We start from the raw sequence: 26,197 nt of genomic DNA, 5'->3' as shown, positions 1-26,197 counted from the left end.
ACGTTTGAGAAACTCATAACCAGGAAGCTGCGCACTTCCCTTTCTACCAATGTTTTCAGGTTGGGAATGTGTACACATGTGCTCACAAACACACCCCCGGAGATGGAAATGATAGGGAGACAGTAATACACATGGACCCTGAACTGTTTTCTTCTGACTGCAAGATATGAAGAAATCTCAGGCTCTCTTTCGTGAGTGCTTTTTTCTTCTCCAGGGTTCACTCCAGGTAAAGGCAAACTGCCAACCTAACAGGACACTCAAGTCCCAACACATAATAGCCTTCAACAATGCCAGAGGAAAGTACCTGAGTTTTCCCAGAGCAGTGATGATTTGCCAGCAACAAAGACAGTAGTGCCCTTTGAGATTGAAAGGAAATTTAGAGCTTCAACTTTTCTTATTCTAGAATCTTGTTTTGGTTAGTCCTATGGGAGACAATTTGTGAATAAATCTAGGATCTCTGGGGCTTATATCTTAATTACGAATTAGTGCCTAAAATCATCTAAAGATAGTACTTCTGCACACTGTCTCATTTGTGCCAACTTGGAACCTAGACTTTGATTGTTACTCCAAAAAGATCTTTTTTTTGTAATCAGCTCCCTCATTCTCACTTTCTAAAATTTCCTGGATTCATTGGACAGAAAAAAAAATCTGAACAGAAAGTGCAGATATTTCCTTTATTCCCTCCAAAAAAGGTCTTCTTCCTTAAGACTGGTTCAGAATGGCATATTATGAGGAGGATCCTGGTTTTGCTTATCTCACAGGGCTGGAAAAATGGTACAAATTTAGGAAAACAAGGATGGCAAAGCGATGATCTTTTATGTAGGTCACAAACTGAGTAAATAATAGAGCTGAGAACAGAAAGTAGTCTCTCTCTTTTTTTTTTTTTTATACTACTGGAGTTTTTGGATGGTACTCTGGTCCTTGTGCCTACTAATCGGGCACTCTGCCATATTAACAGAACCTCATTGCCGCCCTCATTTACTACAAGAACATTCTGAGGAAGACTATCTCTCTATCTCACTCTTTCCTAATCCCTTCAAACAATTTAAGAGAAAAACTTTTGGGCCAAGGGTATAGCTCAGGGGCAGAGCACTTGCATAGCATACATAAGGCTCTGAATTCCATCAACACTGGAGAGAAGGAAAAAAAAAAATCAACAAATCCTCTTATTTAGCTACTATGTACAAGAATGTACCTATACACAGATTTGAAAATGTTTTTCCTAATTCAATAACCGATTAGTAGCTTGAAGTTGGTTATATATTTTCCATGTTAAGATATACATCTTAACCATAATTACTCCAGGCACATTTTGGTGGTTAATATAAACACAGCATTAACAAGACACATGCCAGATGTTTGCTTCTAAGGTCTTGGAGAAAGTGGATTATGAAGGGCTTACATAGAAACTAATCTCTACTCTTACTCTGATTTTTATAGTTGACACAGTAACAGCTTTTTCTCTTACTTTAGCTTTTTTTGTTGTTTTTTTTGTTTTCTTACTATGTAGCCTCCTAGGCTTGCCTGGAACTGGAAACCAACAGGCCTCCCAAGTACTGGGGTTATAGGCATGTGCCACCACTCCTAGTGTGTTTTTGTTGTTGTTTTATTTAAAAGAGGAAGTTCTTGCTATGTTGCTTAGGCGGGCCCCAAACTCCTGGGCTCAAGCAATCTTGATACCCAGCCTTCCAAGTAGCTGTGACTACATACCCAGTGTATATTGTCATTCTTATTGCCTGTTCATAGGAGTGTCTTGCGCTGACATGGCTGACCCGAGATAGCTTTCTTTAGGTTCACCTTCACCACTTAATTATGGGATTGGCCTGTTGCTTTTGTTACTTCTCCTTTACAATGGATCTCTGAAGGCATGCCCTTCAGCCAGAAAGAATGTAGATGTCCTGGGCTAAGCAGGCAGAGAACAGGCCTGTTTTTCCACCCACTCCTTAATCAGGTGGTGGGCAATGGCTAACTTAGGGGGCAAAGAGAATGGGGAAATCTTGTTCTGTTGCTGAGTATAAGGGCTCTCTCCCCTCAGTGCTGTGACCACCTCATCATGACTGAACCAGGCAGCTGCCTCCAGTTCTTTCAAGTTCACCTGGATCTAAAAGACATAAGGAAGAAAAGAATGTTAGGTTAGGAACTCTAAAAATTTAAGTACTAAAGCCAAATATGGGAAACTGGCTACTATAGCACTTGGTGCCAGGCACTGGTGCTCTCCACCTGTAATCCTCGCTACTCAGGAGGCTGAGACCTGAGAGGATCAAGGTTCCTGCCCAGGCAGGAAAGTCCATAAGACTCTTATCTCCAATTAACCACCAGAAAACTGGAAGTGGAGCTGTAGCCCAAAGTGGTAGAACACTAGCCTTAAGCAAAGCAGCTCAAGGACAGTGCCCAGGTCTTGAGTTCAAGCCCCACAACTGGCCAAAAATAAAAAGAAAATATAATTCGTGGCATATATAGTCAAAGTGAAAGTCAGTTCTAGGTATTGTCTAGAAACCAAAGAGGTATAAGAAAATTATGAGAATTAGGGCACATTGAAAAAAAAATTCTAAAAGAGATACATTCTTTTAATAAATTCTTTAACTATAGGCTGGGGTGTAGCTTAGTAATACCACATATGTTTATGCAGGAGGCCAGCATCAAAGGGGCAAAAATATCTGGAAGTATAAATTATACTCATTTTTCTTTGTGACTCCATTTATCATAATAACTCTGAATTTAAAATTGTTATTTTTTTTAATGGGTAAGAGTTAATGATAACCAAATGCAAGGATCAGAGTAATGCAAACTTTGGCCACAGGAAGCTTACAAGTGATTCAGTGGTTTAAAAAAGAAATCACTACTGGGTGCTGGTGGTGTGATCACAGCCTTCCTATTTGGAAGGCTGAGAATGGAAGGAATGCATTTCAAGACTACTCTGGGCACAAAAGTTCACAAGACCACCTCTCTTTCTTATGCCTCTTTTGTTTCTGGGCAATATCTAGAACTGACTTTCACTTAGCCTGTAGATGCCACGTGTTATATGTTCTCCACAGAGGGAGAACACATTGGCACATGCCTATATGATCCTGCAACATTGGGAAGGCTAAAAGTAGGCTGCTTGTAGCCCAGGCACTGTGGGAAATGAGAACCTAGCTCAGAAATAACCAGTGAGGGCTGGGAATATGGCCTAGTGGTAAAGTGCTCGCCTTGTATAGATGAAGCCCTGGGTTCGATTCCTTAGCACCACATAAACAGAAAAGGCTGGAATTCATGCTGTGGCGCTCAAGTGGTAGAGTGCTAGCCTTGAGCAAAAGAAGCTTAGGAACTGCTCACACCCTGAGTTCAAGTCCCAGTATTGGCGAAAAAGAGAGAGAGAGAGAGAGAGAGAGAGAGAGAGAGAGAGAGAGAGAAAGAAAGAAATGTACTCATTACTGGACTTAGTTAACTGTAACCCCTCTGTATACCACTTCTACAATAAAAATATATATATATTTAAAAAAATAACCAGTGAAAAACAGGGCTGGAGGCATAGCTTAGTGGTATCAAGCCAGAGTAGCAAATGTGAGGCCCTGCATTCAAACCCTAGTATTACAAAAAAGTAAAACAATTAAAAGTCACACAATAGTCAGATTTTGGCATGCTGTCACAACAAGGCTATCCATCAGAGATCCTCCAGATGAGCAAGATGAGGCTAGGAAAGACAACATCAAAGTCCTTTTCAACTAGAATTCCTATCATTTTGTATCACTAGTCCCCAATATCCTGATCTTGAGCTCTAAAACCAATCTCAAAGTCAGTCATTAAATTTGATATATGTGGTCAGGTATGGTGGCTCACACCTGTAATTCCAGCTCATTATGAGGTAGAGATTGAGAATATCAAGATTTGAGGACAGGGAGGCAAAAAGAGAGACACCTGTCTCAACCAATAACCTGGATGTGGTGGTGGTCCTGTCATCCCAGTTACATGGAAGTGTAAATAGGATTTGGGGCATAAATGTGAGACTCTGTCCCCAAAAAAGAAAAAAAAAAAAGCTGAGGGTGTGGCTCAAGTGGTAGAGTGTTTAATACACACAGGCCATGAGTTCAAATATGGTATTGTAAAAATAAAAACTAAAAGGTAATTGATTCACATATCATGTGCTAATTATATGTTAGGTAATATAAGCTGAAGGGGAAAGATAAATTGTCTCATATAAATACTTTAGAGACAACTGAATATCCACATGCAAAGGAATGAAATGGGACTCCTCTCACACCAATGATAAACACAATTTAAAATGGATTAAAGGCTTAGTGAAAACTTGAAACCATAAACCTCTTAGAAACAAAAGTAAAGACTAAGGGGATTTTTTAGATACTACACCAAAATACAGGCAACAAAAGCAGAAATAGATAAGATTACATCAAAGGAAAAAGCTTCTGCCTAGCTAAGGAAATAAAATGGAAGGAGAGAAAAATATTTGCAGACCATAAATCTGATGAGAGGTTAATATCCAAACTTTTACCTGGCTATCTCAATAGCTAAGAAACGACCCCAATTTAAAAATGGGCAAGGGGTTGCAAATAGGGTTTGCCAAGTATTAATGAAGCCTGGGTTCAACCCCTAACACTAGAAAAAAGGAATAGACAAAATACCTGGTTATTTCTCAAAAGAAATTAAGGGATCATTGATTTTTAAAAAGTTCAACATCTTAATCATGAGGGAAATGGCAAAGTAAAACTACAAAACCTGCTAGAATGGCTACTATCAAAAAAAAAAAAAATGAGGGCTGGGAATATGGCCTAGTGGCAAGAGTGCCTCGTATATATGCCCAGGGTTTGATTCCCCAGCACCACATATGTAGAAAATGGCCAGAATTGGCACTGTGGCTCAAGTGGCAGAGTGTTAGCCTTGAGCAAAAAAAGAAGCCAGGGACAGTGCTCAGACCCTGAGTCCAAGGCCCAGGACTGGCAAAAAAAAAAAAAAAAAAAAATGAAGCCAGTCATTGTGCATACCTGCACACTTGGGAGGCTGCAACAGCAGGATCACAAATTTGAGACCAACTAGGACTACATAGTGAGTTCAAGACCAGCCTGAGCTACATTGCAAAATCTTGACTTCTCAACAAAAGAAGAGGATAAGAGATGCTGGTAGAGATGTGGGGGAAAGGAGACCCTTACCCCCAAGTAACCACCAAAAAGCCAGAGGTTAAGCTGTAGCTCAAGTGATACATCTCCATCTTTGAGCAAAAAGCTAGTGGACAGCACCCAGACCCTGACTTCAAGCCCCAGTATCACCAAAAAAATCCAACTACGAATACACTGAGATTAGGTCTAGGTTAATTGTTCTAACCATCAAAAGAAAGGAAGACAATGGAAACTTTTGAAAAATGGCATAAGTTGATGACATGGACTACGATGACTCGATGGTTCACCTGTATATACTTATCTCCAGACTCATTAAGTAGTATACATCTTAATGTATACAGCCTTTTGTATGTTAATTAGACTTCAATAAAAAGTGGTTAAAAAATGAAACTGTCTCATGACTGAGATATGTTTAAGGGAGAATGGTGATTTGTTTACAAGATTGCAAATTCCTTGGTATAAATCATATCTTCCATATCTCTGTAATCTACACAATACTGGATAGAGGAGTGCTCAGTAACTACTTCCTGCCCAGCGGATTGGATAAAACAAAGGAAATAGTCACAGCATAAGAGAAACATAAGAACATACCTCTGTCTGCCCTGGTTTCACAATTGCATGACAAGCAATCATGAGAGAACTATTAGGAAAGGGCCAGTGCTGGGATGCAGAGTACTGGAGGCTTTCCAACTCCAACCCCACCTCTTCTGCAACTTCACGACGGACAGCGTCTTCTATACGCTCACCTGCAAGCAGATTAAATGAGGACAGCCATGGAGCAGAAAGTTTGTGTATCATAGGTCTGTAGCAAGGCAGCTTATTTGAGAAAGGAGTACAAAATAGGCTCTAAATTAGAGTCAATGAAATGTTTTTGGAAGTGTTCCAGCAACAGGATGCAGGTCTGAAATTTGATGTTGGACTCCAGTGCCAAGCCTACTAGGTTTGAATGTAAGGTAAGTGTAGCAGTGGTTAAAGCTACTGCTGCCTTCGGCTTTAGAACAATTCTGCTTTTCACTGTAAGCCTTACCACAACAGACTAAAAACCAAAGCCCTACAAATAAACAAAAAGTTCTAGTTAATATTCTGCATGCTGAAATATTTAGGGTGGAGTCTTAAGTTAATGTAGCAAAAAAAATTGTAGGAGTGTTCCAGTTATACTGTATGTTTGAGAATGTGTCTAATGCAATGCTAGAGAGTTAAAATGCTAGAAAGCAAGATAGGAAAGAATGCGCCTGGCAAGCACTACAACAGAACAAGTACCTACTATTAATAAGGCTTTCTATTCTCCATGGTCACCTGTTTTTTCCTCTAAACTTACCTATATCACAAAACCCTGCTAGGGCAGAATATAGTCCCTTGGGAAAGGAACTCTGGCGAGCAAGCAGGCATCGGGCCCCATCTGACACAAGAACGATCACCACAGGAGCCATCTAGGAAGGGAGAATGGAGACACTGGCATTTTGGATCCTGTTAACAGGCAGAAAGAATTGGTAATTGAGGAAGCTTTTGATTGTACAGGTCTCCTTCCCCAGGACAGACGTGTGTCCTCAAAGCACTTTACCTGTGGATAATAGATGATCTTATTAGAAGGGCACACACGCTTGCTGCCAGCCATATTCTTCTTAGTGGGCTGCCCACTTTTGCTGCAGAACTGATGACTGTCATGCCAACGGAGAAGAGCCTGAGCCTAGAAATACAAAGATGGCTCTCACTTCATTTGGAGAAAATGGATTATAATGGTACTGAGTCTACTATCTAGAATAATTCCTAGGGAAATGCCAGCCTTTTTCCAGCTTACCGACTTGAGGTGGTTACTAACATATTCCCCTAGTGCCAGAAATCTAAAAAGGAGTCATGTTACTTATTTGTTTCTGGAATTTTGTGTGTGTGTGTGTTGAGTCATGCACAAAATAGGCAAATGTTCTAACACTCTACATCCTTATTCTAAAGAAAGCATTTTAAAATGCGTTGAGTTGCTTAAAACATATAAAATATGTAAAGTAAAAGATACTTATTCATGATCCAGCATATAGTTGCATATCACAGTATTCCTTCTTAGTGAAGCTGGAATTATTGGGGGGGGAGGGGACCTAATTTTTCCTTAAAATAAATAATCACAACACCACAGCAGGGACCAGACATAATAGTCCACACCAGTTGGCAGAGACAGAAGGATCACAGTTCTAGGCCAGCCCAAGCGAAAATCAGCAAGACCCTCTTTATTAAGCAATCTGAAAGCAAAAGGCTTGGGGGTGTGGCTCAAGTGTTTTGGAGTAATTAGGAAGTAATGTAAGGCCCTGAGTTCAATCCCCAGTACCGTAATCAAAAAGAAAAGCAAAACAAAGAACAAGCAAAATCTAAAGTTGTAAAGACAAGTCATTAAAGCAGTGTAAAATTATTTTTCATACAAAAACTATGATTTATGTCATGGTGTGGGTCACTTTAAATGTTTATGAGGCTGAGAGACCCCACTGTCACAGAGCTACATGTTCTTTTGAGAAAACAGTCAGCAGTTCTACCAAAAGAAAAGGCAAATCAGGGAAGAATAAGCAATCTTCCTACAGCACATTGTCCCACCAAGGTTTATAGAAGGACTGTGGTCTACAGAAGAGATCAAATGTCACTAGCTTTTGTGTATGCACACATCCCTACTATATACATATTTTATTAAACTTACAAAAATGAGAAATAACCTACTGTGAATAGCAAGGAGGAATCCATTGAATTCAGCTTTAAAAGAGCCTTCCTCAGTTCAGTGAAAGACCCTCTGAGCTCTGTCTCCATTTCAGGTTTTGGTAAGGAGGCTAGAAAATTAAAAATAGAATGAAACTAAACAAATGTCAGATTTTGCCTCTGAGCCTCTCTAGTCCAGCTTGTTACAGCAAAGTTTCCCAAACTTGCCTACTAAGACTCCACTGGGATTTGGAAAGAATGCAGATTCTTGCGTAACATCTGTGGCTTACACTTAGCTAATCAGGAGGCTGAGATCTGGAGGATAAAGGTTTGAAGCCAGCTTGAGCAGAAAAGTTCATGGAGTTCTATCTCCAAGAAAGTCATTAAAAAGTAGTACTGGAGGCACAGCTTAAGTGGTAGTGGTATACTACCGGCTGAGTAAGAGCCAAGTGAGTGCATAGATCCCAAGTTCAAATCACAGTGCTAAAAACAAACAACAAAAAAGTCACAAAACACAGGTTCTCAAGTGCCTACCCAAGGATTCTAAGGAAGCAAGTGTAAAATGAGGCCCAGACTTTTTTTTTTTTAAAATAAGCACCAGGTAATTTTTAGGCCATTTTGGGAAACAGCATAGTGTTTCTCAAGATCTTTAGGGCAACAAGCTGATTTTCACTAACCACACTTTAGAAAAGAGATGAAATGGGCTAAGCTAGCTAAATCTCATTTCCAGCATCATGACATTTATCCCTAAACCTTGGAGAGAAGGAAAGCATGATAGGCGCTGCAAACCTAAGCAAAGTGGTTCCCAAATGCAGGCCTTAGGACCCAGGGTAACATTTCTATTTTTCTGCATTGGTAAGAGAAATAAGAATGGTGCTATATTTTTTTTTCTTTTTTAAGAATGAGTCTCACTCGGTAGCCCAGGCTGGCCTTGAACTCATGATCCAGCTGCTTCAGCCTCCCAAGTGCTGGGATGAACTGCCATTTCCAACTTGATGTCATGAGTTTTTAGGAGTATATGAAATATTTAAAACATAAAATATCTAAATGTACGGAGAATAATGCAATGAACCAGCTGGAAAGAAAACACTAAAGTGTCCTTTCTTGGGCTGGGATTACAGGCTAGTGGCAAGAGTGCTTGCCTCATATACATGAAGCAGTGGGTTCAATTCCTCAGCACCACATATATAAAAACAGCCAGAAGTGGCACTGTGGCTCAAGTGGCAGAGTGCTAGCCTTGAGCAAAAAGAAGCCAGGGACAGTGCTCAGGCCCTGAGTTCAAGGCCCAGGACTGGCAAAAAAAAAAGTCCTTCTTTTAAATGGACTTAGTAGATGATAGTATTTTTATGTCTTTATATCCTTATTATAAAAAACAAAAAAAGTTGATAATATTTTATATTAGTACAGTAAAGTGGTATTATATGAAATCCCCAAATCTATAATTGCTGAGAAGTGCCCATTAGGAATAGTATTATGTACCATATATGGAAGATGAGCTATTCAGACCTAAGTCCAGAGCAAACCAAGCTTCATGCTGGTCAGAGCATCCAATCAGCACAGAATCTTCTACTCTTTGTGCATCCTGTCCAAACTTACCCAGGAGCCTTTCCAGCTCTAAGAAACAGAAAGGACAGGGGGGAAAAAGCAAACAGCAAGATTTCAATCACTAAAACGTAGAGGAAATCATACAGTTTTGCTTAACATATACAGTTGTCCCTCAGTTCCTGTGGGTGAACTGTTACAGAATACTTCAGAATACCAAAATCTGCAGATGCTCAAATTCCTCATATAAAATGGCGTAGTATTTTAATATAAATAAGCTATAAACGTCCTATATATTTTACCTATGCGAACAGTAATATGCTGTGTTGTTAGGGAATAAAGACAAGAGTAAAAGTCTCTATTTATACAGATGTCATTTTTTTCCATTATTTTTTTATCCATAGTTGGTTGACTCCAAGGATATGGAGACCAACTGTACTTGACTTGAAGCCACTGCCCTGCAGTTTACTGTGTAACTTTGGTCTAGTAACTTAGCTATGCTTGATCTCTGCCTTTCTGTTTTTTTAAACTCTTTCACTTTCATTAAAGGCTCTGACAATGAAGAGTTCATACATGTTATTACCTTTTATTTGTTTATAATAGCCACCTATTTCCAAGTAGGGGGCATAAGATGTAGTAGAGTAATCATTTTAATAATAATTCTGAATTCTTTCTCTAAGAAGATTTGGCTAAAACACAAAGCATCCTTTTAGCCAGGAGCCTAGTGGCTGTAATCCTAGCTACTCAGCTCAGGATAGCTGAGATCTGAGGGTCATGGTTTGAAGCCAGCCCAGGCAGAAAAGTCCATGAGACTCTTATCTCTAATACACTACTCAGAAAAAGCCAGAAGGGGTGCTGTGGCTCAAGTGGTAGCATGCTGGCCTTGAGCACAAAGGAGCTCAGGGATCCTAAGTTCAAGCTCCAGGACCAGCACATGTGGGTGCACATGTGTGCACACACATACACAGTCCTTGTAAACTAGCAATGTAGCTTCAGGAGCTTACAAAAGATATCTCCTGAAGGAGAAGATAATCAGTTCGTTCCCACTGGAATTGGAATTTCCTTTGGTTGAGTGAGATGAACTAGATAAGCTAGGAAGGAGCAGCACGTGGCTAGAAAAGAACAGCACTTGACGAGGACTTCCTCCATGTCAAGCCCACAGCCACCTAATGACTGATACTATAGGAGGAAAAAAAAAAGCAATATGCTCTTTCTTTAGAAGTAATGACAGGAGAAGATGATGCTTAAAAACAGTCCTCTTTCTGAAGTCCAGAAAATGGGTAGAGGTCATAAATGGGACATGTTGAGATCCTTGTATGTATAACACCATCTTCAGCTGTAAACTCAAATGCAAACAAGACTTAGATCTGTAATTCTCTCAAACATTTCGTTGCTACCACACAAGGCTGCCAATTGCACTTGGATGCAAAGACTTAACTCTTCCTAATTGGGACAAGCCAAGGCAAAAACTCTGCTTTGGGGACTTGGTACACTGCTGCTTCCAGATGCCACTGGTGGGACCCACTTAGGTTTCTTGCCTGCAGATGGAGGACTGCATATTTGGGCTGGTTTCCTGGTAGACTAGGTAGAAGGAATATGCTTCTTGGGTGAGGACTCAGATTTCAATTTAATGGAGCAGATGCTGCTGACATCACCAGAACATTTGAATTTACTTTTCTTTCTATTGGAGATTTTGCCTTCTTTCTTTTTAATTTCCTTAGATTTACTTTTTGTTACACTGTGGTCTTCATTCTCATCAAAATCAGAATAGTTTTCAGAATCTTCACCTTTTGGTGGCAAAAATAGACTTCATACTTGACATCTCAGAAAACACATCATGTATGGTTGTCCCACTTTGCTTGATGCCAGCCAGAATAATGTAAAGATTCTCACCAACCTGTTGAAGACCTTCACCTAAATCAACGGTGTCAGTATGATCTTCAAACCATGATTTCTTTGTTATTCTGTATGATTCTGGCTTGGTGTCATTAACAGTGTCACTATCACTGCCTGCCAAGAGTAGCTTCCTCTGCTGAGCTGTCACAGCTTTAGACATTGCTTTTTCTTTTCCCTTGAACACCAAGATCATCATCTTCTACCATAATCATGTCTAAATCTGCATAATTACTGACTGTACTGCAATTAGAGATACAAGGAGACTTACTCATTTTACTGTTACCATGGTTTCAATACCTTTGTCTTGAGACTCATGCACATGATTGTGAGTGTCAGCTCCTTGATAGAAAGGTACAGCAACTGCTAGGCTTGTCTGAGAATTCTTATCATCCAAAGCAACCCCCTTGTTTAGAGGTTTGTTTTTTTTTTCCTCTTGCAGTAGGATATCTTCTTTCTGGAAATTATTCATTAGCTTTTGGGTTTTCTTTTAACTCCTTTGATACTGTTCTCGATTTCTTGTTTAAGACTCAAATCATCTCTCTTAGAGTCAGACTATGAGTAATTGACTGGTTTCTTATTTCACACTGGGCACACCATGGTCCATTTAAGAATGGAGGTCTGAGCTGGCTGGCTAGCCATTGGTGGCTCACACCTGTAATCCTAGCTACTCTTGAGGATCACACTTCAAAGTCAATCTAGGCAAAAAAAGTCCATGAGACTCTTATCTCTGATTAACCACCAAAACCCAGCCAGAGCCACTGTGGAGCAGTGGCTCAAGTGATAGAGCACCAGCTTTGAGTGAACTCAGTGCCCAGGCCCCGAGTTCAAGTCTCAGTATCAGTACACACACACACACACACACACACACACACACACACACACACACACGCACGCAAAGAATGGAAATCTCCAATTCTCTAGATAGATGACAACAGTGTTAATTTTTTATTCCTCCCTAAAAATAGACATTATTCTCCCTGCCCTGGTGCTGTTAGCTGTCCAATCACCAGCAGTCAGGCCTCTGCTTTCTTACCAGAAATTTGAGAAGTTTCTATCAAAGATGGAATTCTATGTATCTGTAACTACTGTGATTGTACTGTGATTGTACTGTGATTGTGTACTGTGATTGATACTAGGGACATATCCTTATGTTAAGTCTTGTTCATAATATACATGATAGTTAACTTAGAAGCCCATTGAAAAAGAGAAGTGTTATACTTAAGAGACAAGTCTAGCTCCATAATTAGCTTCCAGACTGTGTTGCTTTGGTAGACCAGTGTGGAATATTCAGTTGAGATCCTGGTCTATGAAAAGGAAGTGCTATCTTTGTAGGAGGAAAACCTGTGCATTAAGGACTCATTTATTTGCTCACTATACAACATAACATTGCTAAATCTCTACATGAGATATTTGCCTTCGAACAAAGTCCTTGTATTCTTCTGCATTACTGGAAACTTCCTGTCTGGGTGCTCCAACACATGACCTGTGAGGAAATTCACTGGCAGTGTATTTAGATGTTAGTATATAGTGACTAACTGTATTTATATGTCAATATAAAACTGAAAGCTAATATTTGAATACCAAATTCCAGCCTGTAGTCTTAGCCAAAGAAGGTTGAGGCCAAGAGAACCCATCTCAAAATAAATAAATATCAAAGCCCAAAATATAGTAAGAAGTCCTCATATTAACTCATTGTAAATTTTAATACTCTAATAAAAATTAAGTTAGGATACAAATCTTAAACTGTGTAACTGCAACTTCACTGAGGCAGAAGTTGTCACTTTTCACTATAAAGAGATACTAATTTTGTTATGTCTTGTGAGTGATCCAGTCTTGGTTAAAATCACCCAACTGCCCTTGTATTAGGGACATAAAGACAATACCAACAGACAAGTAGGGCTGTGTGCCAACAAGAATCTTATTCACAAACCAAGTAGCAAGTCCAATTTAGATAGCAGTTTTGCTGACAGGACAACAAAGGTCCATACAGTACTAAATTTAATTGGCAGAAGCAGTTAATAAGCTTGAGACTCAGAATCTGTCTGAGAAATCTAGACTCTAAAGTTAAAGATATTTTGGAGAGATCCAATATGGTTTGAATTTAGCTTAGTGGCCACAGGCTAAATCGGCCACCTGTATACCCTGAGCTTACCTAATAGGCTAAGCCGGGGGACCAGGTATCCATGTTCTGCTGTCCGAAGTAAAGGAGCCAGGCCATGGAAGAGGTAAAATGCTCCTGTCTGCTGGGCTTTTTTACATGCATCATCATCTTCCTTCAGTTCAAATAAATACCTATATTTGGGAAATTATTAGGTCATAAGACCAGGCTTAGTTATTTGGATAGCATTCATCTTTGAGAATTCTCCTGCATCCTTCTCCTAGCATGGTTATTTCCTTTATTTATTTTCATCTTAATTGTTCCAAAAAGGATTTGAGCAGCCTCAAGCCTTCGTCATTCGCTCCACCCCCCACCCCCCAACCCCTGTTTGCCATGGTTGTGTGTGTAACTGTTTCTTTCCTTGGAAGACTATGATCTTTTCTTGAGGGTAGCAGCTACCTTTCCAAGCTCTGCATGTCAATCAATGGCTCAATTCAGTAAATATTTATTGACTTGAACTTCAAGGGTAGTAAACATTGAACTTCATGGTATTTTGCCAATACTACACCATAAGGCAAGAAATTACAGGTAGTGGAGTGAAAGGAAAACATATACAGAAAACAGCCAGAAGGGGCGCTGTGGCTCAAGTGGCAAAAAGAAAGTGAGCAAAAAGAAAGCCAGGGACAGTGCTCAGGCCCTGAGTCCAAGGCCCAGGACTGGCAAAAAAAAAAAAAAAAAAAAAAAAAGAAGGAAAACAAGTATTATGACGAAAACATCAACTACAGAAAGCCTAGAGATGGCTTCATGAATGTGGACAGAGTGCATGGTGTTCAGTCAATCCAGGGAAGGTAACTCCCATCCTTATCTATGTGGACTGAAAGGGACCACTGATTAAGCCATAGCTGGCCAAGTTAAAATAATAAAAGATATTTTCTTCTTCTTGTTATTAAGTAATTGTTCAAAAGGGTACAATCCCATGGCTGGGAATGTTGCTTAGTGGTAGAATGCTTGCCTAGCATGCATGAAGCCCTGGGTTCAATTCCTCAGTACCACATAAACAGAAAAAGCTGGAAATGGCTCTGTAGCTCAAGTGTAGAGTGCTAGCCTTGAGCAAAAGATGCTCAGGGACAGCTCCCAGGCCCTGAGTTCAAGCCCCTGGATTGGCAAAAAAAAAAAAAAAAAAAAAGGTACAGTCTCATAAATTAGGTAATAAGTACAATGTGTCTAGGTCAATGTCACCTTTCCTTTGTTCTCCCTCTTTTTCCTCCTCCCATACCTGCCCTCAAGTTATATAGAATGTTTATTAAAAATAGCAAAAATTAAAATATTGAAAAAAATCAACATGTCAAAAACATGTCCCCTTATTAATAGGAGTTAATAACAGAACATATCCTAGTCTTTTCCGGTACCTATATTAAGGGTGGTGTGAATCTACAGTCTTTGGAAATGGAGGCAGAGTCCATGTAATCAGTATAGACTGAATGTGAGTTATCTTGGGGCTTTGGGATAAAAATCATTAATAACCATTTGACCTGTCAGAACCCTAAAGCAGCTAGGCGCCAGTGGCTCACACTTGAAATCCTAGCTACTCAGGAGACTGGGATCCTGAGGCTCACGGTTCAAAGCCAGCCCAGGCGGAAAAATTCCCATGAGACTCTTAACTCCATTTAACCACCAGAAAACCTGATGTGGCACTATGCCTCAAAGTGGTAGAGTGGATCCCTGAGCACGAGCTCAGGGACAGTGCCCAGGGCCTGAGTGCAAACCCCACAACTGACCAAAAAAAAAAACCCAAAACAGGGTAGGGGACTGCAGCTCAGTGGCTCAGCACTTGTCTCACAAGTGATCAGTTCAATCCCAACATTGAAAAAAAACAAAAAGTACTAAAGATTCTCAGGTAAATGAGAAACAGTTTATGGATTTTTTTATTTTATCTTTTAGGGTCTGGGAACATTTGTGACATCAGTAGACAGAGTTGGCCCAACATGAAAATACAAAGCAAAATGATGAACACACCCAAATAGCCATCTTTAGGAACCTCTTTTGACAGTGTGATAAAAGGAGTTACAATGAGCTCCTTATAAACACATAACAAAGGAACCTGATATTTCAAGACTTGTAATATTTTCAAACTTATTTTGAGTAGCCACAGCATCATGGGGCAAAGACTCAATGTATGTCAAAGGAGAAAAATGTGCCATTCTGGTTACCAAATATAAAAAATAAAACAAACACTGCTAGCCTTCGTAAAGAGTAAGAGTGGCACAACCTGTGCTTTGTCCTAATGACCCTCAAAAACAAAGATACCTCCCCAAACACCCAGGTTAAGATCTTAAACCCAAGGCCTCAGCAGACTGGCACTGAGATCCCTGAGTCCTTTATACTGTCCTCAATGAGGAACTTTTTTAAAACCTTATTTTCTCCCTTTAGTTACAATAGCATGGACCCAAGATTTTCAAGGATAAAAAGATGATTTTTAAACTTTGGCAATATTTTTCTTATTATAATAGAAAAAATAGACGTTCTTTAAAAATCAGGTGATATAATTTGTGTGTGTACTGGTCCTTGAACTCAGGGCCTGGGCCCTGTCCCTGAGCTTTTATACTCAATGCTAGTGCTCTACCACCACTTGAACCACACCTCCACTTTTAGTGGTTAATTGAGGATAAGAATCTCACAGATTTTCCTCCTGGGGCTGGCTTTGAACTGTAATTCTCAGATCTCAGCTTCCTGAGCAGTTAGGATTACAGACATGAGCCACCAGCACCTGGCTCTCAATAATCAATTCCTCCAAGCAGAAATAATCACCATTTATAGTTGGAATTCTCCAAACTATCATCTTAATGAATCAGTGCACCATAACTAGTTCTGTTTATATGCCTATGTATTATAGCGTGTGTGTGTGTGTGTGTGTGTGTGTGTGTGTGTGTGTGTGTATGTTTAGAACCAGTCAAACCTTGGCTTTTGTAGCCTTTTTTTCTTAAATATTTTTACATCATAAAATACTAGGTGGTAGACTTAGAATTTTTATTCATTTCAAATATGCTTAATCATTTTAGATACTTATTTTTAGGCTCAGTAATACTATTATTGTTCTTGGAGTCTCAGCCTGAGAAGCACAGCAATCTAAATGTCCAATAATATCTTAGACAAATTCTGCAATCATTTGTGGATTCATTTTTGCTCATGCAGAACCTTGTAGACATTTTGGTCTGAGCACTCAAGCTTGGGAGGTCTTTCTGCATAGGAAACCTTGGTTGTGTGTCTAGAACTCCTCTAAGGGTTATATTTGCATCCAGAAGGTGCATCCCCCTGAGGGATGAGTAGTCCAGGATTAGCACACACTTCATCTTGTGTTGAGAGTTCCTAGTCCACACTAGACAGATGCTGTTAATGGAAACACTAAGTCTGGGCGCAGGCTAGCTGATTCCAGATTCACAGATTTCACATTTCTTCAGGCTATCACAAAGCTCTTTATCATCTTCCCATGTTCTTGTAACTTTCTTTTCTTCTACCTTTCACTGAAGTTTGTTTCTTGTAGGGGAGGAACAGTTTAGTAATTACCCACATTTATTTAAGAAATGTCATGAAACACTCACTATTCAGAATAGTTTGTAATGTATTTATGGTTCTACTTAATCTAATTTCTCCTTTACTGTAAGTTAATTTGACAATACTTCAGTGCTGTACTATTCACCACTTAGGCACTAAAGGTACCTATAGTGGAAAAGTCAAAGTTTTATCTTTACTGGCAGCATAATATGGCTTGAACTAACCTTCTGCTTTCTAGGCAAGCATGGTACTACCTGAGCCACAATCCCAGTTCTTCTTGCTTTGGTTATTTTTCATATAGGTTTTTATGCTTTGTCCAACACTTAGCTCAAATTTTGAGCCTCCTATGTTAGCCTCTCATGTAGCTGAGATTACAGGCATGAATTACCTACCACACTAAACTTGTTCTTTGAGACAGATCCTCACTAACTTTTTTTTTTCCCTTGGGCTGGCCTTAACTCACAAAACTTCTCTCTCTACCCCCCAGATAGCTTAGAATACAGGTATAAGCCACCATGCCAAGTCAGATGAAGCTTTATTTAAATAGAATTTAAAAGAAGTTCTTATTTAAAGCTTTACTTAAATAGAATTTATATTCAAGAATGTGACATTATAGGTATTTTAGATATTATTAGAAACTTCAGTTTGTTTAAAAATTTGTTTAAATAATTTGCAATTGAAAAAAATGTAACCCAAAAGAAGGAACATTATCATGGGCATTTTTTTTTTAATGGGGCTTGAACTCAGGGCCTGGGCCCTGTCCCTGAGCTCTTTCTCTCAAGGCTAGCATTCTACCACTTTGAGCTACAGTGCCACTTCCAATTTTCTGGTGGTTAATTGGAGATAGGAGTCTCGTAGACTTTCCTGTCCTGGCTGTTTTTGAACTGCAATCCTCAGATTTCAGTCTCCTGAGTAGCTAGTATTACAGGCGTGAGCTACCAGCACCCAACTGATGGGCAATTTTACCATACATCTTCAATCCTCAGTATGGGATTTTTGAGATGGTTGCTTTTATAATTTAACAGAATAATCAGAGCTCAGGTTAGTCAAAACTCACCGTGTCTTTGTGACATAGGTTGACAGTAGCCTATAGCACCAAAAAGATTTTCTCTTGAAAGCAATTCCACAGTATAAAGACATTGTCAAGTCCCTGCAAGAAAGAAGAGTTAAAAAATAAAAAGAATTATAGTAAGTAATGAATTACTAAGAAAGTTACATTTTAAGCCAGGATAAAATCACTTTACAAATAATTAAAAAAAAATTAAAAATTAAATTAAATAAAAAATTACTTTGCAATACTAAGGAAAAAGAAACTAAAGAGTCAGATGACCTGGATTCTACCACTAACAAGCTATAGATATCAAATTCTCCATGCATCTTCCTCAGTCTACAAAACTGAAACCTGTTCTGCTAAGCTAGTAATCTGTGAGTATAAGCTAACATCAAACTTCCTGCTCTAATGTATCTAAACAATTGAAAGTGATGTTTCCCGTTTTTTCCTTCCTGCTCATAGAACTCCAAGGGGTCATTACAAGAAGCCCAGATCCTTCTCCCACATGTGTGGGAGAAAAGTCACCCTCTGCACTAGACTATTTGTGAGTGAGAAATAAACGTGTGCCATATTGGCTGGCTGGGGGGGTAAAGGTGGGGTTGCTCAGTGCTAGAGGACTTACCTATCATACACAAAGCCCTAGGCTCAATCCCCAGCACTGCAGAAATAAAATAATAATTAAAAAGAAATTCTCATATTAAGATATAGAAATCTTTTTTTTTTGGGGGGGAGGGATAGAGCTAGAGGTCAAACCAAGGGCTTAACACATGATAAGCATATACTCTGCATGTAACTCCTAGCCACACTAGCCACTGAACTCTTACCTGTTAGAACAGCTAGCATTATCCCAAAAGATTAAATAATAAGTGTGGTATATCTCCCAAGTTTCTAAGAATACACAAAAATCATCCTTCTGAGAAGTAGGAAGGAAGATACACTACACATAAATTTAAATCCTGGGCATTAGAAACATGTTTCAAAAGGCAACTATGTAAATTCACATTAATCCAAACTCTTTTCTTTTCTTTTTGTAGCTCAGTGGAAGAGGGAAAATAATTCTGTATTTGAAAATCCAGTTTGTAGGGGCTGGGAATATGGCCTAGTGGCAAGAGTGTTTGCCTCATATGCATGTAGCCCTAGGTTTGATTCCCCAGCACCACATATATAGAAAACAACCAGAAGTGGTGCTGTGGCTCAAGTGGCAGAGTGCTACCCTTGAGCAAAAAGAAGCCAGGGACAGTGCTCAGGCCCTGAGTTCAAGGCCCAGGATTGGCCAAAAAATAAAAATGAGGGGCTGGGGATATAGCCTAGTGGCAAGAGTGCCTGCCTCGGATACACGAGGCCCTAGGTTCGATTCCCCAGCACCACATATACAGAAAAACGGCCAGAAGCGGCGCTGTGGCTCAAGTGGCGGAGTGCTAGCCTTGAGCGGGAAGAAGCCAGGGACAGTGCTTAGGCCCTGAGTCCAAGGCCCAGGACTGGCCAAAAAAAAAAAAGAATAAATAAAGAGCTTTATTAAAAAAAAAAAAAGAAAAGAAAATCCAGTTTGTAGAAGATGGTTCCTTTTATTTATTTATTTATTTATTTATTTTTGTTTCTTTTTTCAGTGCTGGAGCTTGAACCCAAGGCTTCATCCATCCTAGGCACTCTACTACTGAGCTATAGCCCCAGCTCAGTTGTTCCTTTTAAGCTGTAAATCAGTATTTCCTTCCCCATTCAAAATACTTTTCACATTAGTAGTCAAAATGTCAAGAAATTCCACTGAAATTAATGAGAAAACCAGTGTAGTTAAATAACCAACCATCTTTTAACTATGCCAAACAGAAGGAAGCTTTGATACTGACCTACCAAGAACAGCTGAAGTTTAGACCTACTTCTTGGTTGCATAATTATGAGTCACTGGTGAGTAATCCTTGCATAGTTTTGGCTACAATCTATGTCCTAGGCAAGGGTAAAATATATTTAGTAAATGAGAGTCAACAAAATACTTATTGAGTACTGACATTATGCAAGATCTCTTTTTTTTTGGCCAGTCCTGGGGCTTGGACTCTGGGCCTGAGCACTGTCCCTGGCTTCTTTTTGCTCAAGGCCAGCACTCTGCCACTTGAGCCACAGCGCCACTTCTGGCCATTTTCTGTATATGTGGTGCTGGGGAATCGAACCCAGGGCCTCATGTATATGAGGCAGGAAATCTTGCCACTAGGCCATATCCCCAGCCCTGCAAGATCTCTTAAGAAATAAAAAAAAATACATAAAAGATGAAAATCCCTGTCCCCATGGAACTGTTAGAGGAGAAAGAAAACAATTTTCACAAAAAGTAGTCTGTGATATATGGGTTTCAATAACCCCAAGGACTTATGTGAAATATTGTTAGAATTTTCCTAGCTCATATACAACTCAGAAAAAAAAATATATATATATGTAGTATTGGGGTTGGGGTTTGGGCTCTACCACTGAGCTGTTCCTCCAGGCCTGTCTTAGTTATTTTGGAGATAGGGTCCTAATTCCTGCCCAAGCCCACCTGGATTCTAATCTACCTATAGTAGACTTCCTGTAGTTGCTGGGTTGACAGACTATACCCTCCCTCTGTTGTGATTGAGTCTTGAGGATTTTTCTTCCCTGAGCTGGCCTAGAATCTCAATCATCCCAGTCTCAGCCTCTTATATAGATTAGGATGACAGGTATATCCACTGAGCCCAGTTATGAGTTGACAAAGAATCTTGTGAAATCTGCCTCGGCTGGCCATGAACTGAAATCTCCCCATTCTCAGCCTCTCAAGTGCCAGGATTACAGGCATGAGCTACTGGTGCCTGCCTTAATGTAGTATTTTAAAGATTAATTTAAGAATATTTAAAAATTTTTAAATAAGCAGCCCTTTCACATAACAATTCCACTTCTAGGAATTTATTTGTCTGAGAAAGGAAAGCATATACAAGAATGTTAAAAGTTACAGCGAGTTAGGAATGTAGCTCAGTGGTAGAGTGCTTGCCTCGTATATTTAAGGCTCTAGGTTCCATGTTCCATCTCCAGCACTTACCAAACAACAAGAATAATACAGAAATGTTAAGTATAAAATAATATATAGTGAAAAGTATGTATTGTGACAGAAAATTAATCAGATTATATTAAGTAAAAAAAAAAAGCTCAGGTGGCAAAGGGCAGATGTTGGTTAAAAGGTACAAAGTTTCACTTAGATTATATAAGTTCTGGAGACATATTGTACCACATGGTGACTAGAGTTAATAGTAATGTGTTGAATATCTAAAAATTACTAAAAGAATAAGTCTTAAGCTAGCTGCCAATGGCTTACTCTTTAATCCTAGTTATTTAAGAGTCTGAGACCTAGAGGATTAAAGTTTTGTGAGTCCAGCCTGGACAGAATCGTCCAGAATTCTCTTATCTCCATTTTACCAGGAAATTGCCAAATTGGAGATGTGGCTCAAGTGATAGTGCAACAACCATGAGCAACAACGATGAGAGAGAGCTTGAGGCCCTGAGTCCAAGCCCTAGTATTGAAACCAAAAAAGGAAGTACAAGAAAAAAATCGAACATGTCTTAACAATTTTTTTTTTTAAATGACCAAGTATCTGGTTGCCAGTGGCTCATGCCTGTAATTCTAGCTACTCAGGAGGCTAAGATTTCAGGGTCATGGTTCAAAGCCAGCCCCGGCAGGAAAGTCTGTGATACTGCTATCTCTAATTAGCTACCAAAAAGCTGGAAGTGGAGCTATGGCTCAACAGGTAGAGCACTAGCCTTGAGTAAAACTCTCAGGGACAGTGTCCAGGCCCTGATTTCAAGCTCCAGGACCAGAGCACACACACAAGACAAGTATGTAAGGTGACATATCTAATAAGTAGCTAGATTGAATTCCATAACATATCATGTATGAAAACATGAAACTGTAGTTCATAAATATAAAACTTCTATTTTTCAATTATACTTTAAGCTGGAGGGAAATAAAAAGAAAAACAAGTAATATTTGGTAGCAAATTTATAAAGAAAAAAAAGACATATGGAAGCAGCACTGTGGTAGAGTACTAGCTTTGAGCACAGAAAGGCTCGGAGACAATTCCCAAGCCACGAATGCAAGCCCCAGGACGTGGGGAAAAAAAAAAAAGATGTGCATATATATCCCAGTATGCACAAATTAGTTATGTATTTATTTATATGTTTCAAATGACCCTAAGTACAAATACTAAAGTAACCAGTGACTAATTTTGGAGAAATATAAAGATTGAAAAAAGTACTTATTTTTCTTTTAATAATTTCTGTACTTAAAAATGTAAGTGTAAGCCAGGTGCTGGTGCTCATGCCTATAATCCTAGCTCCTCGGTAGACAGATCTGAGGATCATGGTTCAAAGCCAGCCAGGGCAGGAAAGTACATGAGGTTCTTATTTCCAGAGAATCACAGAAAAAGCATAAGTGGATCTGTGGGTCAAGTAGTAGAGCACTAGCCTTCAGCAAAAAGGAGCTCAGGGTCAGCATCCAGTTCTAGAGTTTTAGCCCCAGGACTGGCCAGAAACACACACACAACACACACACACACACACACACACACACACACACACACACACACTATACACAATATATTCACTTTATGATATAAGCAATTAGTTGAGCACTGATGGCTCATGCCTGTAATCCTAGCTAGTTAGGTTGCTGAGATATGAAGATTAAGGTTCAAAGCCAGCCAGAAAGTCCATGAGACTCTTATCTCCAATTAGCCACCAAAAAAGCCAAAAGTGGATCTGTGGCTCAAGTGCTAGAGTACTAGCCTTGAGCAAAAACCCTCAGAGACAGCACCCAGGTCCTGAGTTCAAGCCCCAGACTTAAAAAAAGATTTAAACAAGTAAACTCGGCATGATGGAGCATACCAACCTAGCACTTGAGAGGCTTGGATAGAAGGATCTTGAGTTTGAGGACAGCTTAGCCTTAGGCTACATAGCAAGAGTCTACCCTCTCCCCCCCGCCCCCCAAGAAAAAAAGCTAGCTGCAGTGGCTTATGCTTGTAACATAAGCTGTAAGAGGCAGAGATCAGCAGCAACATCATGGTTTGAAGCTAGGCATGGCAAAAAGTTATGGAAACACTGCTTCAAACAACATCTGGGTATGGTGATATATGCCTATCATCTGAGCTATATCGGAGGCATGAATGGGAGGATCATGGATGATCCTATTCCTAAAATAACTAGTTCCTAGGACTAATTGCTTAAACTATTTCTAAGCTCCTGCTCCTAGGAAACACCTCACCATATTCTCTGTGAGCCAAAAGGGAATTCCTTTGGTAAGATTCTGAGATCTGGGGAGCTACAGCAACTGTTTGATTTGGTTGTAAGTACTAACTAATCTGTGTTCACTGTACTTGGCTTCCTGAACTCTTGCCCAGTTACTGTTGCAACTAAATTAACCATGGCAAACTGTGGTTTATGGTTACCTGTGGACTCAGAAATTGGTAGACAGAGAGCTATTTATGTTTTTTTTTCCTCAAGTAAAAAGACCAAAATTAAGAACTAATTAAAGATTAAATTAAAATTAAGAATGATGAGGCAACCTACTGAAGATTAAGAATTTCTCTGAACCCTCTGTAATAAACGTTCCACACCCATTCCTTATCCTGTTCATCTTTCCAGAGGAAGGATTCATTTATAAAGCACAAAAGCATGACAGTAATGCTCATGGACAGTAATGCTCCAGTCCTCATGGCAACTTTCCCTGCAAAGAGCCCTGGCTCTCAAGTGTGGGGAGAGCCCTTTTGAGAGAATCCATCTCTCCATGACTGTGACCTCAAAGGGACGTGGAAATATGCATGGGTGACCTAGGAAATAGACTTCAAGGTCTCAGTGACCTTCCTTATATGAAAAACATTTGATTTTTCTAAAAGATTCTTTTTTTCTTCCCTTAATTTAAGAAATTAAGGCAAAAGATAAGAAGTCAGCAAAGTACATTTTTCTAAGGAACTCTCAAAAATATATACATATATAATAATCAGAAAACGATTACCTTTTAGTTAATGAGATAGCTCCACAAAGTCAAAACCGGTCAGTCCCCTGGTTCTGCAAGAGAGCAAAGAGAAGAAGCTAAAATTGTAAAGTGCTATTATCAAGAACTGTTGTCAAGTTCTGATTATACCTCCCTTTAATGCCCTACCTAATTTGGAATGTTAAACAGGTCTCTGTTTCACTGTGCTCACACTGAAATCTTCTGGGGAAGCCTTCCTAGGATTCAAGAGTCGGCAGAAACCAGGAAACCCCAAACTTTCAAGTTCAGAAGGTTTTCCTTTCCCTAGGGGACCATTGCTGCTTCTGCCACACCTCCCAGAATCCTCACAAAGATGCACTCTGGGAAATGTAATTTAATCTGTGCCTGCTAAAATTAATTGTGCTTGGTTAAAAAAAAAAAAGTACTTCTGCCACACTTCCCAGAATCCTTGTAGAGGTGCATTCTGGGAATTGTAGTTCAACATGTAGTTTACTATATAATCAAATACCAACGGAATTACCCTATCTCGGAAAAAGAAGAGCAGGTTAGATTCTTTTTTTTTTTTGTTATTAAATATCATGGGATTACAGTGAACTAAAGGGAAAAAGGGAAATCAGATGTCTTTTTTTTGTTTTTTGTTTTTTGGGTTTTTTTTGAGATAGGGTCTTTGTATGTAGCCACACTGTGCCACTGAAGCCTACCCCAACTTCCTGGGATTACAGATTTATATCACCACAATTCAGGCTACGGGCTTACTCTAACCTTTCTGTAGCTCTTATTCTCTCTCTAGTCACTTTAGAAGTAGCTCTGACATGCCATGATATCCTGCCACTATAAAAGGGCAAGACTATGTCTAGGTATGTTTGAGCTTTTGGTAGTAGAATCCAGCCAGGCAAAGAGCATAACATTGGACTGAAAGCTATCTCCCAGAAAAATTGCTTGGATGTTGGTCATTTTTCTACTGGAGTTGCTTGTTTATATGATTTTTTGATGGTTATAAGTGCTTTCTTTTCTAAAAAAAAAAATGAAACCAGAGGATGTTGCTTTTTCATATTGGATGGCCAGTCTTATTACTAAGATGATATTGAGGCAAATATGTTGGGGATATAACAGGAGAAGCCATGTTGTTATCTATGGGAAAGGATTTATAGACAGAACAAAATGAGCATAAGTAAAAGCCCTGGGGTAAGAATATGCCTTCCAGGTTTGAGGAGTGACTAGGACAGAACTTATACATAGTATCAGAGTTGAGGCCAAAGAATAGCCAGGCATTAAATCACTTAGGGTCTTACAGGTGTTTGTTTTGTTTTTGTTTTTTGTTTTTTTTTAACAGTTCTTCTCCGCGCCCCGCTCCCCCCCCCCCCCCCACAGGTATGGAAGTTGGAATTCAGGGCCTTGCACCTTTCCCACTTGAATTGCTTCTCTGGCTCCTTTTGCTTTAGCTATTTCTCAGATAGTGTTTCAATCCTTTTTGCATGGGCCAGGCCTTAGTCCACGATTTTCCTACCTTCATCATCCACATAGCTGGAATTACAGGTATGAGCTATGCACTGGCCACAAATCTTAAATTTTTATAAATTGGTTGTAATGCTTTTGGCTCCTACTCCAATAGAAATGAGATGTCACCAAACAGGTTGAGTAAAAGGGTAAGGTAATTTAACTTTCATTTTAATTTCCACATAATGCCGAAATTAGACTGTAGAGGATAAGGTCTTCAAATTCTGAATGCCACTTTTCATCTGCAAACCACACCTGGTTAGTTGTCCAATCATTTCTTTTGGATTTCTTCCATTTGACATGAATTGAAGTTGTTTTTTACTACTGGAATAATTATCCTTAAGGGAGGCATAGATAATCTGAGGAAAACAAGCTACAGAGTCAGCAAATTCCAAAGAATTGGGGAAGTACTCCCAGGGAAAAAATTAGACTCTAATAATTTAAAAAATACATAGCAAGGGGCTGGGAATATGGCCCAGTGGCAAGAGTGCTCACCTTATATACATGAAGCCCTGGGTTCGATTCCCGAGCACTACATATGTAGAAAGCAGCCAGAAGTGGCACTATAGTTCAAGTGGCAGAGTGCTAGCCTTGAGCAAAAGAGAAGCCAGGGACAGTACTCAGGCCCTGCATTTAAGGCCCAGGACTGGCAAAAAAGAAAAAGAAAAAAAGAAAGGAAAAAAAAATACATAGCAACTGTGTTAATCTCTATGAACAATAAACATAGCTAAGGCTGTTTGCTGAGTTCCAAGCATAAGTCTAAGTGTTTCACATATTTATCATTAAACTTCGCATCC

The 26,197-nt window shown here is 39.4% G+C and overlaps 1 protein-coding gene and 1 pseudogene across 4 annotated transcripts; both read right to left on the bottom strand.

Moving 5' to 3' along the window:
• Positions 1-416: 416 nt before the first annotated feature.
• On the bottom strand, positions 417-24,252 carry Nudt13 (nudix hydrolase 13). Of its 4 annotated transcripts, none has more exons than XM_048339010.1 (10): positions 24,072-24,252; positions 23,928-23,977; positions 17,930-18,024; positions 13,375-13,514; positions 9,264-9,398; positions 7,809-7,915; positions 6,673-6,798; positions 6,430-6,541; positions 5,703-5,857; positions 417-2,101 (listed from the first exon to the last, which is right to left on the bottom strand). In XM_048339010.1, the coding sequence occupies exons 3-10, from the start codon at positions 18,010-18,012 to the stop codon at positions 1,904-1,906; spliced, it is 1,056 nt and encodes a 351-aa protein (XP_048194967.1). In that variant the 5' UTR covers positions 18,013-18,024; positions 23,928-23,977; positions 24,072-24,252; the 3' UTR covers positions 417-1,903. The 4 variants fall into 4 exon arrangements, with proteins under 4 accessions (XP_048194967.1, XP_048194968.1, XP_048194969.1 ...); XM_048339011.1 differs by having other exon boundaries at positions 9,291-9,398; positions 24,072-24,249; XM_048339012.1 differs by lacking the exon at positions 13,375-13,514 and having other exon boundaries at positions 9,291-9,398; positions 24,072-24,247.
• On the bottom strand, positions 10,449-11,819 carry LOC125346453 (annotated as a pseudogene).
• Positions 24,253-26,197: the final 1,945 nt, after the last annotated feature.

Source organism: Perognathus longimembris, chromosome 2 (assembly GCF_023159225.1).
Source record: "Perognathus longimembris pacificus isolate PPM17 chromosome 2, ASM2315922v1, whole genome shotgun sequence".
NCBI lineage: Eukaryota > Metazoa > Chordata > Mammalia > Rodentia > Heteromyidae > Perognathus > Perognathus longimembris.
Note: the sequence above shows the minus strand (reverse complement) of the source record. Positions and strands in the feature narration are given on the sequence as shown.

Excerpts from the sequence above, each read along its gene's own strand:
- Nudt13 (XM_048339010.1), bottom strand. The coding sequence starts at position 18,012 with ATGTCTTTATACTGTGGAATTGCTTTCAAGAGAAAATCTTTTTGGTGC. Across the intron at positions 13,515-17,929 it reads ACCTATGTCACAAAGACACG|GTATTTATTTGAACTGAAGG; the intron begins GTGAGTTTTGAC and ends TCCCAAATATAG. Across the intron at positions 5,858-6,429 it reads AGCAGGGTTTTGTGATATAG|GTGAGCGTATAGAAGACGCT; the intron begins GTAAGTTTAGAG and ends ATCTGCTTGCAG.